Source organism: Tenrec ecaudatus, chromosome 10 (assembly GCF_050624435.1).
Source record: "Tenrec ecaudatus isolate mTenEca1 chromosome 10, mTenEca1.hap1, whole genome shotgun sequence".
NCBI classification, from domain to species: Eukaryota; Metazoa; Chordata; class Mammalia; order Afrosoricida; family Tenrecidae; genus Tenrec; species Tenrec ecaudatus.
The window spans coordinates 58,109,931-58,125,858 of NC_134539.1; the positions used below are offsets into that span (position 1 = coordinate 58,109,931).

The following is a 15,928-nucleotide window of genomic DNA, read 5'->3' on the forward strand; positions in this document are numbered from 1 at the left end:
TATTCTCCATCATTGCTTCACTGCACCCTGACTGGCCCGTCTCTACCTCATGACCTTTCCATAAGGGGGTGTTCAGTTGCCTACAGATGGGCCTTGGGTTGCCACCCCTCACACACAATATGATTTTTTGTTCTGATGTTGCCTGACACCTGACCCCCTCGAGACACCCTGCGATCGCACAGGCTGGTGCGCCTCTTCCTCGTGGGCTCTGCTGCCTCTGAGCTAGATGGCCACTGCTTACCCCTAAGCCTCCAAGACCCCAGACGCTATATCCCTCAATAGCCGGGCACCATTAGCCCTCTTCACCACACTTGCCCATGCACTCGCCTTGTCTTAAGTGATTGTGTCGGGAAGGTGAGCATCACGGAACGCCAGTTTAACAGAACAAAGTATTCTTGCATTGAGGGAGCTATTGAGTGGAGGCCCAACATCCATTTGCCACCTTAATACTAAACCTATCCATATATGTGTGCCAATGTTTTCTGTTCTACCTCTCGTCACAGGTTTCCTGCAAGGGCCTACCTTCCCAGAGGGGCCGCAGGGCAACAGCACCGCCACCATTTCTGGCGAGAACGCACGGCAGGACTCACCAGGCTGGTGCGGTCCTCTTTGCTCTTCTCTCGACGGGCTTCCCCCAGGTCTCTTTCCAGTGTCTCCTTTGCCCGCTGCAGGTCGCTCAGCTCCTGGGTGAGCTGCTTCACACTCCGACACAGTCTGTGGTTCTCTGTGCTCTTGCTGAGGTTTTCTGAGCGCAGTTCAGCCAAAAGGGCTTCTTTCTCTGACAGAGCAGCCTGATACGCTTCAGGCCCCTGAAGAAGCGAGAGTTTCATACTTCATTAAAGCAAACAAAATCTGTGCTCCATTTTTATTCTTGGGAGGGAAGGTAGAAATAATTCAATTTAAGTCACATTTGGAAATTGAACCATAAAATACGAAGATTCTGGAACAACACAGGGTAATGTTATGTTACATAAACATAGGAAGGAAAGTCAAAAATACTGCTACCTTTGTTAAATCACAAATTCAGCATTCTGTACATAAAAATGTGAAGCTATTGTATCTCAGCATATCCTCCATCTGGGTCTACACACTTCTGAAGACAGTGCTTTCATCTCTCTATCCTCTCCCCAAGGAATTCTGCACCCTACCACTGACATGTCAAACAGCAGTTTGAGCATCCTCTGAGGACTCAAATCATGATTCGCTTAATGTTCTTTGAGAACAAAAGATCATATCAGTGGGTGCCCATCTCCCCAAAATGATCGCTGAAGACAAATGTGTGCATAAGCTAAGGTGGTGACGAAAGCTGACAGTGCCTGGGGTCTTAAAGGCTTGAAGGTGAACAAGCGGCCATCTAGCTCAGAAGCAACAAAGCCCACACAGAAGAAGCACATCAGCCTGTGTGACCACAAGGTGTCAAAGGGATCAGGTATCAAGCATCAAAGAACAAACCATCGTATCATTGTAAATGAAGGTGAGTGCAGAGTGGAGACCCAAAGCCCATCTGTAGGCAACTGGACACCCCCTTACTGAAGGGTCCCACAAAGGAGATGAGCCAGTCAGGGTGTGGGGTAGCAACGATGAAACATACAACTTTCCTCAAGTTCTTAAATGCTTCCTCCCCCAACTATCATGATCCCAATTCTACCTTACGAATCTGGCTAGACCAGAGGATGTACATTGGTACAGATAGGAACTGGAAACACATGGAATCCAGGACAGATGACCCCTTCAGGGACAGTGTTGAGAGTGGCAATACTTGAAGGGTGGAGGGAAGGTGGGGTAGAAAAAGGGGGAACCGATTACAAGGATCTACATATAACCTCCTCCCTGGTGGATGGACAACAGAAAAGTGGGTGAAGGGAGACATCGGGCAGTGTAAGACATGACAAATAATAATTTATAAATTATCAAGGGAGGGAGGGGGACGGGGACGGAAGGGGGGAAAAGGAGGAGCTGATATCAAGGGCTCAAGTAGAAAGGAAATGTTTTGAGAACGATAATGGCAACAAATGATGATGTACAAACGGATGTATGTATGGATTGTGATAAGAATTGTAGGAGCCCCAATAAAATGATTAAAATAAATAAATGTTCTTTCAGCTATCCGGTGGGATAGCCTGGCTACCCAGAAAAAAACAAGAGGTGCATTGCATCATACTGAGAGCAGGCAAGGGAATTCCTCACGGCAATGTACCTCGTCTGTTTCTTGCCAATATCATTTTGAATTTTTAAAAAACTTTTTCATAAGTCCCTGTGATTATCCTGTGTGTGTCTGAGTAAACGTATCAGAATTACCCAAAGGAAATCCCAAAAGAAGTTTGGTGACCACCAAACTTTCTGAGCTAACTTCTCTGCCTTCAGAGTAACTGACCCTTCCTCAGAGGCCACAGTGTGGTCTGGACCTTGCTCTCTGGATCATATTCTAAATCCAAGACTCATCCCCTACATATGCTTCGTTGCAAAAAATCATCTTCGTTAGCTTCACTCTTCCATAAAAGATTGTTGGAAAGATCAACTCTCTGAGCCAATGAATCTTCAGTAATTTTTCCAACCAGTCAAAAGCTCACTGAGGACACGACGGTCACTTAAAGTAGACAGTGCGGAATCCAGTGAGATCCTTCCTCCACTAGCTGTCACACCAGTGACAAATCTGCAGCGCATTCTCCCACCAGTATCTGTACTTCAGCCAGCGTCGGTTGCTGAGGTTTAATGGCTTCCCCTCTCCTGGCTCATCTTCGAGGCCTTGTCGGCTTTCCTTACACTGCTGGATCCATCTAAAAGTGGTTGTGGGCCAGCCTGCTAATAAGCTTCAAGGATTTGGGAAGTGTGTCAGGTTGGGTGGACTAGAGAAACAAATCCAGCGACACTCATACGTGTGGAAGAAAGAGCTTCGTTTCAAGAAGCAGTTCCATTTCAAGAGCGCATCCCACCGAGTCCAACTCAAGTCCGCGGGTCCCTCCCTCTTCAGACGCACGCAGCACCTGCAAGGCAGGATGCAGGAACATCACAGGCTGGCGGTCCACAGTCCTGTGCATCTGATGGCAGTGCACATCTCCAGGGCTCTGGCAGGTCTCAGAGTGGCTAGCTAGCAGTTAAGTGAAGGCAGAGAGGGCGCCGTCCGTTACCTGATTGACAAGTGAGACTCCACCCCTACACTTTGATATCTGCAGGCTGATGTGAAATTATGTAAATACCACAGGAAGCTGTTCACTGAAGTTTTGTTAAACATTTGATATTCAACCCGATTTCAAAATCATTTTCCCATGGCACGGTAACCTGTTCTGCAGGCACTTTCATGCAACTAAGGCAAGTGTCTGACCGAGAGAACTGCTTGTGTGCAGCCATCACTGACGGCACCGCCATGGGCAAACGTGTTTGCTTTGGAATAAGCCTTGTATGTACAAACTGAAACCCTAGAGGTATATTTTTTTAACTTACCCTCATATAGAGAATGAACTTCACTAATCTCTAACTCAAAGAACACAGAGGCAGGAGAAACATGGAAAAGGCAAAGCAACAGTGATTGAAAACTCATATTGATTAAAGGCAGCGCTAAAGAGCCGATGATTAAGTGTCCACCTGCACAAAGTTAAACTGGACAAGCTGCATGACAAAAAAGATAGACATACTCACAAAACTGACCAACAAACAAACAAACAAAACCGGCAGAGGCTACTTGTGTATAACCAAACACTTCATAGTACTTGGCTTCTTGGTGTAGATGGTTTCTGGGGACATCTCAGTTAACTAACCTAATAACTTGGTTAGCGCATCTATTCTACCAGCTAGTTCACTGGGTAATTCCTGGGCCTAAAAAGCTTACAAGCAGCCATCGACAACACAATAATTGGTCTCTACACACCTGGAACCAAGGTAGAGGGACAGCCAAAAACAGGAAAAGGATATCGAATGCTGCCTCCATGGCCAGCTCTCTCTTTTGCAATGAGACCAAAAGAACTGGATGGTGCCCAGCTAGCATTACTCGACATTTTGAACACAGATTCTGTAGAAAAATCCTGATGGGGTGAGGAAAACGCAGAACCGAATGCAAAATAATCTGTGACTCTAGGCTTTCTGGAGCCACGGAGAGTGGGTGAACCCCTAAAACTGCTTCCCTGCGATGATCCTTTAAACATTAAACCAAAAATATCCCCTGAAGTTATCTGAAAACCAAGCAATCATTTGGCTTCCCTGGTAAAGAAGAGCTGCCTTGAGCACCGCTGTGCTTTAAGAACTGTATGTGCGTGTGCATGCGGGTCGCTGGACGAGAGCAGCTGGGTAAAGCACACGGGAAGCGAAGCGGGCAAGGAGTCCGTGAAAGGGGAACGATTCAGGAAAGGAGGGCAAGTGGCTGGACCACGCAGAGAATAGAATCAAGGTCGCTGTTACACGAGCAGACAGTGTTGAATTGCCGTCCATATCCTCAGCAACAAAATGAATAAAATTTAGAGGAAAAAACATGAACAGCAGATGTCTTTAAGGAAAGTTCACTGATGGTTTTAATCAACCTCCTGTACTCTTCTAAGGATTTTATAAATTTCCTACAATGAGCATTTCTACTTTTATAGCTTGAGTGAGAAGGGAAAATGATGCTATTTCTAAATGGAATATAATCTCAATTTTATTGTGAAGTGGATGAAGGTTTACAGAGCAGATCAGTTTTCCAGTCAACAAGTCACACACATTTTCTTTCCAACTGCACCCCCAGTGTACCAATCACTTCTGCCACTTCCTGTTTCCTGTTTCTACCCGCCTCCTTCCCTAGCCCCTCTGATCTTTGTCCTTGGGTAAATGCTGCCCGTTTTCATTGTTCTCCTGATAGACGTCTATTGTTTGTCTGAAAGATGAGCCTTGGGGCTGAGTTCACTTCCAGACCTAAGGGAGGTCTAAGGGTCAGAGGCTCAGTGGTTCTACCAGGCTCTATCCAACCAGTAAACCTGGTCTGTTTCTATGCTGGATATGCAATTTTTAATGGATAAGGAGGCGGCCAGCCAGCTCATATCACACCCTTTACAACAGCTCATCTGGGATTTGAATTCAGCTCTCTGTGCTTCTGCACTTCGGTAACCACGCCAACAGAATGGGTATCATTTGCCATTGGTTCAGTGTTAGGCTTGAAATGTCAACCCTGCCAGCTCTGGCTATGTGACTCAGTTAATTCCATCACAGGGAAACCTGAAAAGGCCAACAGACATGAAGGAGTGTGTACTGACAAATGTCTGTGAAACACTCAAACTCTGAAATAGCCAGTGGAGGCATGCTGTATGCATTAACACACACACACACACACACACACACACAGAGTGGAGAGAATGTGGGCTCTGGAAGTAGATCTCAGTGGTGTCCTAGCAACCTGTACACAAGCAGCCTCCAAGTGCAGCAATCGGTCCTGATGAGATGAAGTCTCCTGGAGCTTCCGCAGGTCCTGAGCTGTGTACTGCGAGACAAGAAGCCTGGCGTGCACTGCGCATTAGGAAACCTCAAAAAGCATTTCAATTCTGGCTGAGGTTATATAATCAGTAAATCTATAATAAATCTGGGTAACATTAAATCTATAACACTCTCTTCTCTCCTTCATCAATCAACATAACAGGTAAAATATCATAATGCTTTTCAGAATGTCTGGCGCCTCTGGTTGTCAAATGGCACCACCTATCTGGGTGTCGGTGTGCAAGCAATAGGAAATACGGGAGGTTTTCCTAAGAATGCAGCTTTGCAAGCCTGGGATTTCCCTAAGCATGGAGAACACAACCGAAAAACCCTCACGTACAAAGTGTAACCTCAGCTCCATGTCACCCACCACTGTCAAAACGGTGGGGAGGCATAGCTGAGGTTTGCGACGTCAGAGCTTTAGCTACGCTTCCAGTGTACCCGGATTTAAACCAAATTACTTCCATTATTCTTATTCCGAACAAAGCACGGCAAAAGATAAGACATGGGATATGAATCTTAGGAACCAAAGAGTCTTAAATTAGGCCTAACTTCTACCTTCTACATTATAACCACAAGCAAGGTAGAAGGAGGGGGAGTGAGGGAAAGCTTTAAGTAGTAGAGATTTATTCAAATGACGGCACGTTTATGAATCATCAAGTTATTGATAGGTACGCACCGTATATGTACATAAGAAACGTGCTAAAGGAAATCACTAAAAACAGACCTGAAAGCAGGCAGAGAGGGAAGAGCAGGGAGACCAGGGCAACAAAGCAAGAGTCCCTCAGTACGACCTTAGGAGGGAGAAGAGCAGAGTCAGGTCAAAAACTGGACACGGGGAACCCATCCTCCTGTTAGTAGTGAGCGAAGGACAGACGCCCGTGGAGCAGGCAGGCCGGAAGAATCCAGGTGAGGGGAAGTATGAGGTGACAGGCACAGGTTTTAGAGTGGCAATGGCTCTAAGGTCAAATCCTAGCTCTCTTACCAGTTTTGTGACTCTAAGCTCGTTCCTGAGCCTCTCTGTACCTGGGCATCCCCAGGAGTAAAACAAAGATACTAAGAGTTCCTCCTTCAGAGAGCAATTGTGCAGATTAACTGAGACAATCCATGGAGAGTGCTTACCAGGTTTGGCAGATCCTATGTGTTCAATAAATGCTAGTTGTTATTACGAGAAATTATTACATTTAATTCGTTGCCCTGCCACTTGCTGTGTGCCACTGAATCCAGCTGCCGACCTTGCCGAGCTTCTATAACCTCACACCTGCGAGGGGGAAGGACTGATAATCGCCTTGTCCATGCCCACAGCATTGTACAGAGAGCCAATGAGGAAACCCATTTATCTTGTGCAGTCTGCTCGCCGATGCAGGGTCACACAGCACTCCTGGCTGTGGTGCAACTGTCACCACGGTCTCCCTCATGAGTCCAGGAGTCGGCCTCGGGTCCACTGGTGCCCAGACAGGCGTTACCAGCGTAGAGAATATGATCGAGGGGGCGCTGGAGAAGCATCCAAATCCCTCCTAGAATGCCCTTTAATCAAAGTGAGCTAATGCTACTGCCTAAGGCCAACCATGGTTGTTCTGATCAAAATCATCCAAGTTCCTTTTAGCTGCAAAGTCCTGCCCTCACCAGAAGTAAGGGCGACGGAGGCAGCCACTTTCTCAACATGAACACCTACCTGGGACTTCTGGGAGGCCTCGCTGGTGTGAGCAACGGCAGCCGTGAGCGCTTCCATTTCCGAGTTAAGTTCTTTAATCTGTGGAAAAACAGCACAGCGAGTACACATCGGGGCCCTCCGTTGCTCTGTGCAGCCCAGACCCGTCCCCTGCTCCGCTGTACAGTGCTGAAGATGAGGGCCTAGGCAGCCAGGCCTGAGTGGGATTTCCGGATCAGGCTATTTACTAGAGGGCTGACGAGGCAGACAGACAAGTTCCGTAACCTCTTTGAGCTTCTACTGCCTCGACCATACGTGAGGGCACCACCACTCACCCAATTACAGGGTTGTCAGGGTTCAATGAAGGAGCGTGTACTGAGCTCTCTTCAAGCTTTATACTTTATATCCGCCTGGAGGGCCTAGGAGATCCTCAAAGTCGATACTATTCCTAAAAAGACTCACCTGCTCCACCACCACCATACTCCATCTCCTATGCTTCTACCTTAGCTGGTAGCAGCACCACTAGTCCCTGGTCAAGCAAACCAGACAGTTAGACATCATCCCTGACTGGACTTTCTCTGACGTCCTTTCTCGAATCACATTTTCTCTGATTCTAAAGGTTTCATGCATACGTTCCTCCCTCTCCAACCCTATTTGTCTGGGCCATTGCTCTCATTCACCTTCCTGGGGGTGCTGCCAGGTGGACGTTGATTCAAATGCACCAGCTGCTCCTCCAGAGAGTGAGGGGCCTTCCTGCTCCTGTAAAGATTTACAGAATCCTCAGAAACCCTACTTAGGGTCGGGGCTTTCTACTCCCATTAAGAGTTACAGTCTCGGACACTCACCAGGACAGTTCTACCCTGTCCTATAGGGTTGGTGAGTTGGCCTTGACTCATGGTGAATTTGGATTTGTTTGGTACATCGATTTAGATGTTTGTTTGTTTGTTTCCTCTTGCCTAGGCCACTGGCCAATGTACCTCCATGTTCTGGCTCCTCTAGTGCACTCTCCACATACAAGCCAGACACCTTGCTGATGCAAATGTGATCATACGCCTCTTGCTCAAAAGCTGTCAGTGGCACACTGTCCAAGCTACTACATACGATTCACGAGTTCCACCTCCACTGGCTGCTCACTTGCTTCTTTTCCTACCTAAGCCAATGATCTCATCTGTATTTGGAATGGCCTCCCTGCCGCTGCCTCCCTTCCCTATTAAGTCCTAAAACAAAAACAAAACCTTACTGCCATCGAGTCAATTCCTAGTGACCCATGTAGGAAATCGTAGAACCACCCCTTGGGGTTTCCAAAGTGTGAAACCTTTACATGAGTAGACAGCCTCACCTTTCTCCTACAGAGCGGCTGGTGATCAGGAGCTGCTGATGTTGTGGTAAGCACATCAAGGTGTAACCTACTATGCCACCAGCAAGATCGGGCTCAGGCATAGCCTCCTCCAGCTCCCTGGCCTGCACACCTACCCTCTTCTCGGGATTAGGTTTCTTCCCTTCAGCTTCCACAGCTCCTGCACTTCCCAGTCACTCTTCCTCTTTGGCCCCCACCAGACTTGGAAGGAGAGCAGGGTTTGTTCCTGCATCTAGGCCTGGCGCAGCTACTCGGGCACAGTAGAGTGCAACAGTGACCAAAGCGTCTAGAAAACCAGTTTAAAACCGTCAGCCACTCCCTTGAAGCTGCCTGATGGATTCACAGTCATGGCCTTACCTCAATTCCTTTCTCTCAATCCCCTGCTGTCTCGCTCTAGAGCAGTGGTTCTCAACCTGGAGTCGCAACCCCTGTAGGGGGGCGGAACCACCCTTTCATAGTGGTCATCTAAGACCTCGGAAAACACCTATTTCAGGTGGTCTTGGGAACTGAGACACCGCTCCTCTATCCAGCTCCAGGTGGTCCGCCCACAAGCAGATACGCCCACAGACGAGTACCCGGCCTGAAGACTGTTACCAATGCTACACCTTGCTTCAAGACAAAATTGTGTTCGTTTGCCATTAGACATAAATATTTCACAATAATAATTACATATTGTTTTTATGATTAATCACTATGCTTTAGTTATGTTCAAAATGTAATAATGAAAATACATCCTGCATATCAGATACTTACATGACGATTCACAACAGTAGCAAAATGACAGTGATGAAGGAGCAAAGAAAACAATTTTATGGTTGGGGATCAGTGGTCGCAGCATTAGGAAGGTTGAGAACCACTGCTCCGAAGGCTCCACATGCACTTTCCAGTAGGGTCACCCCTGCCCACAAGAAGGTACTGCAATATGGCTCATGTCTACACTGGAATGAGTTGGGAAGAGAAAAGCACCTCATGGATGATTTTGTTCTACTGACTGCACGCTAAGATGGTAATAGGTTAGGCTACGTGCGTTGCTAAGAGCAGCTTCCTGTGTCTCTCTCTCTCTCTCTTTCAGTGTGCATGGGGCTCAGCAGAGTTTCCTTGTGTGGGAACCTACCCAACAATCAGCGAACAAGCTGTCGTGAACAGGGCCACTGCGGGCCGGACTCCACTCAATGGCACCCAAACAACAACATGTAACAGGACATAGGTAACTGGAAATTACAGTAACTCACATTACATTTCTATTGAGCCATGCTCAAAAAAACCTGCCATTGGGTCAATTCCTAGTGAGCCTACAGGACGGAGTAGAACCGCCCCGGAGAGTTTTAAAGGGTGTCAGTATGCACAGTCTGTGCAGCCACAGCGGACAGCCACACCTTTCTCAGGTGAAGCACCCAGAGGGTTTGAGCTGCCACTCTGGTTAGCAGCCAAGTGCTTAACCACTGTGCCAGCAGGGTTCCTAAAGGCTGAATAGGAGCAGCCAACAGAATTGCCAATAGACTAGAGGCCCGTTTCCCGGCTGCTCATATACTCATCTCACGTCTCCTAGAAAATGTTTACCTAAGGCTAAAATTTCAGGGTAGGACAGGCGAGTCACAGCAGCTGATAAAGAGAAATCTCACTTTGGTGCATCAGACATACCTCTTTCTCCTTAGATTTTAATGCCATGGTTAGACCCTGAATGGCTTTATCCCGCTTTAAACTATTTTTCTTTTCTGTTGCAATTTCTCTTTCCTTCTCTCTCAGGTCCTCCTGAAGTGCCTAAATTAGATTAGAAAAAGATTCGCTAAGTTGATGCGTTCCAACCAAAATGCACTGTAAATATATCTTTAAGAGCACACTCAAATGCAGTTATTCTATCTTATTCCTGTCAGCCTGTGATTAATGTTTCCAAGTAGAGCTCAGCGCAGTGGCATCAGCTCCAAGCGCCTGTGTTACCGCTCACGGCAATTGGACTGGGTGAAGGGAAGGGGATCAGATCAGTTAAGACGCTGACAGCTATTCCTCCGGGAAGGACTTCAATGCCTTCTGGAATTTGAATACCGTCACGTCAGTCTTTGAAATCGCACCAGGTTATTTGGGGGAAATAGCAGATCATTAATTTCTGTCCTTAATGCTACAAAAGCTAGCAGAGGATTTAGTGCGATGGAGACTAAACTATACATTTAGAGCCGAGTTCCTTTCTGAAGATAATCACCGCTGCCTCCCTCCCAGGTTATCGAGAGGCTCCACCAGGATAATGGATGTGAGAGTGCTGCCGGGCGCTGTGACGGCCGGCCGGAGTCCTGGCTGTCCCTCCTCCAAGGTAAACCAGGAGGGCAAGTGGCCTCCTCGTTCAGAGCCTCCCGGGGGCCCTGTGCAGCACATGGGGAAGCCTCCTTCACGCACAGCCTGCGGGAGGCTCCGTCAAACCCCTCCACACAGCCACTTCCACAGTCAGTTACAGAGCTCGGGACAAAACAAAAGGCCAGAACAGGGTAAACTGACAATACATTTAAAAAATAAACGGTATCAACATACCTGGATCCTCTCTTCAAAGCAATTTCTCTCCTTCTGCCGCTCCATTTGCCCAGCCTATGAGAAGACACTAATTGGTGTCAAGAAAGCACCCTCTATCCAATAGCTTCCTCAGAACAATTAGAATAAACACCTCCTTTACTTCACCCTCCTCCTCTGCGTGCAGCTCATTAGAGCAGAAGTGCCCCCTGCCTCCACGCCATGAGAGAGAAGACACAGAAAGGCAGGTCATCCCTGTTGGTTGATCCCCAACCAGAGAACCCAGATGAAGATGCTGCTAAACACAAGGAAACCCTCACAACTCACAGCCAGTCTATGGGGCAGGGTACAAGTGGCCCCCGTGGGGGTCCAAGACGATAAAACCTTCACAGGTGTGAAAAGCTCACCAACTGCTGACCTGGCAGTTAGCAATCCAACGCAGAGCCCACTGTGACACCAGGGCTCAGAGACGAAGGAAAAGCTTGCTAAAGCACAGCTCCTCATAAGTGGGAAGAGGATTTAGAGAGGAGCTGACTGGTTTCAAACTGCCAACCCTGGGGATCTCAGCCCGACATGTAACCACTACACCACCAGGGCTTCCAAACATCCCTTAACGTGAATATAGCATATGCAGCTGTCACTCCTGGCCTCCCAGGAAGAGGTCTCAGGTAAGGCCTCCCTCAGTTTCCTGGTTCTGCTCCCCCGCTCTCTAAGTATGGGCGGAACAGTCCACAGAGGCTTTGGAGACAGCCTGAGAAAATGTAACAAGCACTCTGAGCTCTTTCTACACTCAACAAGGGTACCAGGAGCTCCTGCAAGATGCCCAGGAGGATTCAAGGAGATGGGGAGCTGAAGCCCATCTTGGCTGCCAGGCCGCCTCTGAAACGTCAGAGCAAAGTTGGTTAAAGCTGCCCCTAACCACAAGGGGGAAAGGAGGTGCACGGAGGCCCACAGTTCTGTCCTTAGGAAACCCGAGGGTGAAAACACAGGCCCCGGGCAATAAGGAGAAGCAGAGGCAGCAAGCATACATGGGCTATTTTCCAACCAACTCTCTAGAAACACCAGCAGGGAGACAGATACATGAATAAGAAGGGGCCTTGACAAAAACCATTTCTTGCTATTCCTCAGCTGACGAGGACCAAGTATTTTGAAGCAGACTATGTGTGAACCACGGGGAAAGGAGGTGCATTCCGCTGCCCCAGAAGAGTCGAGTCTGCTAATTCAAGCCCACCCGCTCCCTATCCCACATCCTCACCTCGGTTTCTCTCTGCCTTTCTTCCCGCGGAGCAGCAGGGCGGCCTCGGCGCTCTCCAGATGCCACGCTCTCATCAGCAGATGCCATCCGAGATTTCTCCTCTTTAAGACACTGAATTAAAGCTTCTTTGCTCTTCAAAGACAGCTTCAACTCCTCAATCAGTCTAAAAAGAACAAAATTTAAATATTAATCTTAAGCTGTTCTCTTAGCTCAGTGGAGCAGAAGGAGGAAGAAAATGAGGCCAAGACATCTTCAAAGTAGACATGTCCAATGACTGAACCTAAATGAAGTCACGTTTTGCAAGTTGGAGATAAAGGGCTAGCATTCAGATGACACGAACCAGCTTCCTGGCCTGCAGTCCGTCCAGTTGAGCCAATTCTCTGAGCTGTCACCTCCAGTCTGATGGAATCATACTCCTCCTGCTCAAAAACCTTCAATGGCCCACATCAAAGAAATCCTTTTTCCAAAAGAAACTGGGTAACGAGGCTCTAAGAAACCCAACCAACAAGCAGAGCTGTTCTGGTGAATGAGAAGGTGCACGCTATCTATAAAAGAAAGTCTAGACGCCTAGTGTTCAAGGGCCAGCACCCAGTGCTAGCCCATCAGAGGCCCCTGCTCACGGCTTCCGTCCCCTCTCTTCAGGAAAACCACGACCCTTCCTTCTATCACCACGGAGCACCCTCGCTCACGTCTAGTCCGCAAGCTGGCGTGCGTCTTCAGTCCTGTGCCCTCTACCTCGAGCGCCCTTCCCAATCTTCCTCCCACCTACACCTCTCAAATCCCTGTCAAAGGCCTGCAGGAGTTAGTGAAGCAGTGCCCACCCTAGAGCAGGGGGCCTCAAACATTTTAAACAGGGGGCCAGCTCACTGTCCCTCAGACCCATTGAACGGCCGGACTATAGTTTTTAAAAAAACACTATCAACAAATTCCTATGTACACTGCACAGATCCTAATTTGAAGTAAAAAAACAAAGGGGGCAAAAACACCCAGCAGGCCGGATAAACGTCCTCAGCGGGCCGCATGTGGCCCGCGGGCTGTGGTTTGAGGACCCCTGCCCTAGAGGGAGCTTGCCCCACTCACTCCTAGAAGTGCACCCAACAAGATCTGAGCACATCCTCCTCTGCACCCCCACATCACCTGCATCAGCTGCTCTTGACCATGTCGAGTTATTCAACCTCTTGGAGCCCACATTTCCTCAGCTATAAAATGCAGTCACTTGTTTGTGTGGACTGGAGATTAGCCATCTAAAACAGCTCTACACAGCTCCTGGCATATGGCAGAACTCAATCACTGACATGTTGTTATAATTATTTTTTTGTTTGTTTCTTAACACGAGGTTTTATCAAGCATGATTATTTGTTGGATTGTTTTTAAACAGTTTTACTGAGATATAATTCACATACCATACCATTTCCCCATTTAAATTATTATTATAATATTTGGTGATTAGCATTTTATCAGAGGCCCCTCAGAAGAGCTTTACTATAGCTGAGACTGGAAAGCAATTTGGTTTCGTAGAAAGAGCAAATGCTTGGAAGTCTGACAGAGTCAGCAGCTTTGCTTCGGTCTGGGCCAAACCCTACCGGGCGGAGTAAAACTGCCCCTCTGGGTTTCCGAGACTGTAAATCTTTATGGGAATGGGAAGCCTCATTTGAACTGCTGACCTTGTGGTTAACAAACCAATGTGAAGGTTTACCAGAGGAAGAAGCCTGAGTGCTGTCAAGACATAAAGGTGGGGATGAGGGCACCTTGCCAAGTAGAGAAAGGCACAGGCAAAACCAGCAGGTACAAGCTCTCTAAGCAAAGGTGAGGTGTTTCAGCAGAAGCTAAAAGTAGATAAAACACCGAGCAATGCCTCAGGTACATAGAGTGTTCCAGGTGGCACCAGAGCAATGCCTCTCAATACCAGGCAATAAGAGTGAGAAGGGCCAGGCAAGAATTATGGGCACACTAGAGCACGTGGTCTATCCAAAGGGGCAGCCTCAAACCATTAGTCAATGGCCCAGTGTTGCCACATCTTCCAAGGTTTCTTTTTTAAATTGTACTCCCCTATTCAATCATGGCTGCCACAGGCAGGCAGGCAGAAAGCACGAGGACATTCTCTCTTGCATCTGTAGGAAACCTTCCAAGGTTTCAAGAGATGCTAGAAATCCAGCTTTTTGTATCAAGTTACATGTCTTTTGTTTTAATTAGTAACTGATTGAAAAAAAAATTTTTTCTTATTTTTTCTAATAAATCATTTTATTGGGGACTCATACAACTCTTATTACAATCCACACATCAACTGACTGATTTTTAAAAACACTGTGTGGGCCAAAAACACATCAGTTGGCCAGAAGTTCAAAGACTGAAGGATAACATAGCTAAATCATTTGCCTTGAGGAAAACAAATCAAAACTCATTGCCACCAAGTCCGTGCCAACTCATAGCCACCCAACAAGGCAGGGCAGAACTGCCCGTGGGTTTCGGAATAGAAAGTCCCGTCTTGTTCCCTCAGAGCAGCTGGTTATTTCCAACTGTGGACCTTGCAGTCAGCAGCCCAACCCATAACCACTCCACCACCAAGGCTTCAGGCAGTGGACACCCAGACAGACACTGGCAGTGCTTATCCAAGGGGAACCCAGGGCCCTAAAGGTTCAACATCCCACCCTCCCCAACAGTCATAAGCCAATCGTGTGGCAGATTTGGGTCCATCTCACCAAGGGATAACCAAGACCCCTGCTCCCGTTCAGTGCTTGGCAACTAACCTTAATCTCCAGTAGGGTCCTAGGTCCCTGAAGGCCCCTGCCTCCAAGGAGGGAACTTACTGATCCTAGTTGGAGGAGAGTTCTAACACAAGGACAGTCAAAACAAGAACTGAAGTGGGCACTCGAAATACTGACCCATCAAGTTCCTGTGCCGACCCAGGTAAGGCCAGGCCTAGGTCAAGAGAAACCCAGGAACAAGTTTAGCAAGGCCATGGAGCTCAGTTATGTATTCAATAAACAATAACCTTTCCCAAAGTTCCTTTTCTGCAAGGATGAGAGGCCCCGCTTCTGTTGTCTGTGCTCACAGGAACCATTGACCGTGAGGATTACCTTGAAATATATACCAGGTTCCGTATTTTTCCATGTGCTGGTCTCTCTGCTTGACTAGGTTCCTCATCCCCACCCTCAGGTCTCCTCCTTTGATAAACCTGCCCTGGCCCACACCCAGGCAGAGCTGATCACTCCCTTTCTTTTGTCAAAGCAAAGAGCCCAGATTTTATTGGACTATAGCCCTGAGAAACAAGGAATTGTTTCTCCCCTGCCCTACAACATTGGGAAGTCCATGTAAGCAGACAGTATTCATCTCCTCATACTCAACATACCCAACAAAAGGCAATACTCAGTAGTAAGTTAGTGAATCTATACCTTTAACTTCAGTCTTAATTCATATACCTCCAAGTCCAGTGGTTCTCAACACACGGGTCCCCGATTCATAGCAGTAGCAAAATGACAGTTATGAAGTAGCAACGAAAATAATGTTACGGTTGGGGGGGGGGAGGTCACCACAACACGAGGAACTGTATTAAAGAGTCGTGGCATGAGGAAGGTTGAGAACCATTGTCCTAGACCGTGCTCTCAGATGCTCATAGATCCCGCAAACCTAGGATGTCCAAAAAGCATCACCCTGCCCACATCCATTCAAAAACCTCTCCTCCTCCCTCTTCTCCACCAAACCCAGCAAGCTGCATCACCACCTCCAGCCCAGACTT

At 47.7% G+C, this 15,928-nt stretch overlaps 1 protein-coding gene and 1 pseudogene across 2 annotated transcripts in view; both read right to left on the minus strand.

The window, feature by feature from the left end:
* The window catches only part of CDK5RAP2 (CDK5 regulatory subunit associated protein 2), a 206,328-nt gene that overhangs the window by 134,313 nt on the left and 56,087 nt on the right, over positions 1-15,928 (minus strand). For both annotated transcript variants that reach the window (XM_075560408.1, XM_075560407.1), the window contains exons 8-12: positions 12,193-12,355; positions 10,962-11,015; positions 10,083-10,202; positions 7,109-7,186; positions 591-809 (exon numbers count right to left, since the gene is read on the minus strand). In XM_075560408.1, coding sequence (XP_075416523.1) covers positions 591-809; positions 7,109-7,186; positions 10,083-10,202; positions 10,962-11,015; positions 12,193-12,355 — 634 coding nt within the window. The remainder of the gene's footprint in view (positions 1-590; positions 810-7,108; positions 7,187-10,082; positions 10,203-10,961; positions 11,016-12,192; positions 12,356-15,928) is intronic.
* Positions 14,230-14,338, minus strand: LOC142460524 (small nucleolar RNA SNORA31; annotated as a pseudogene).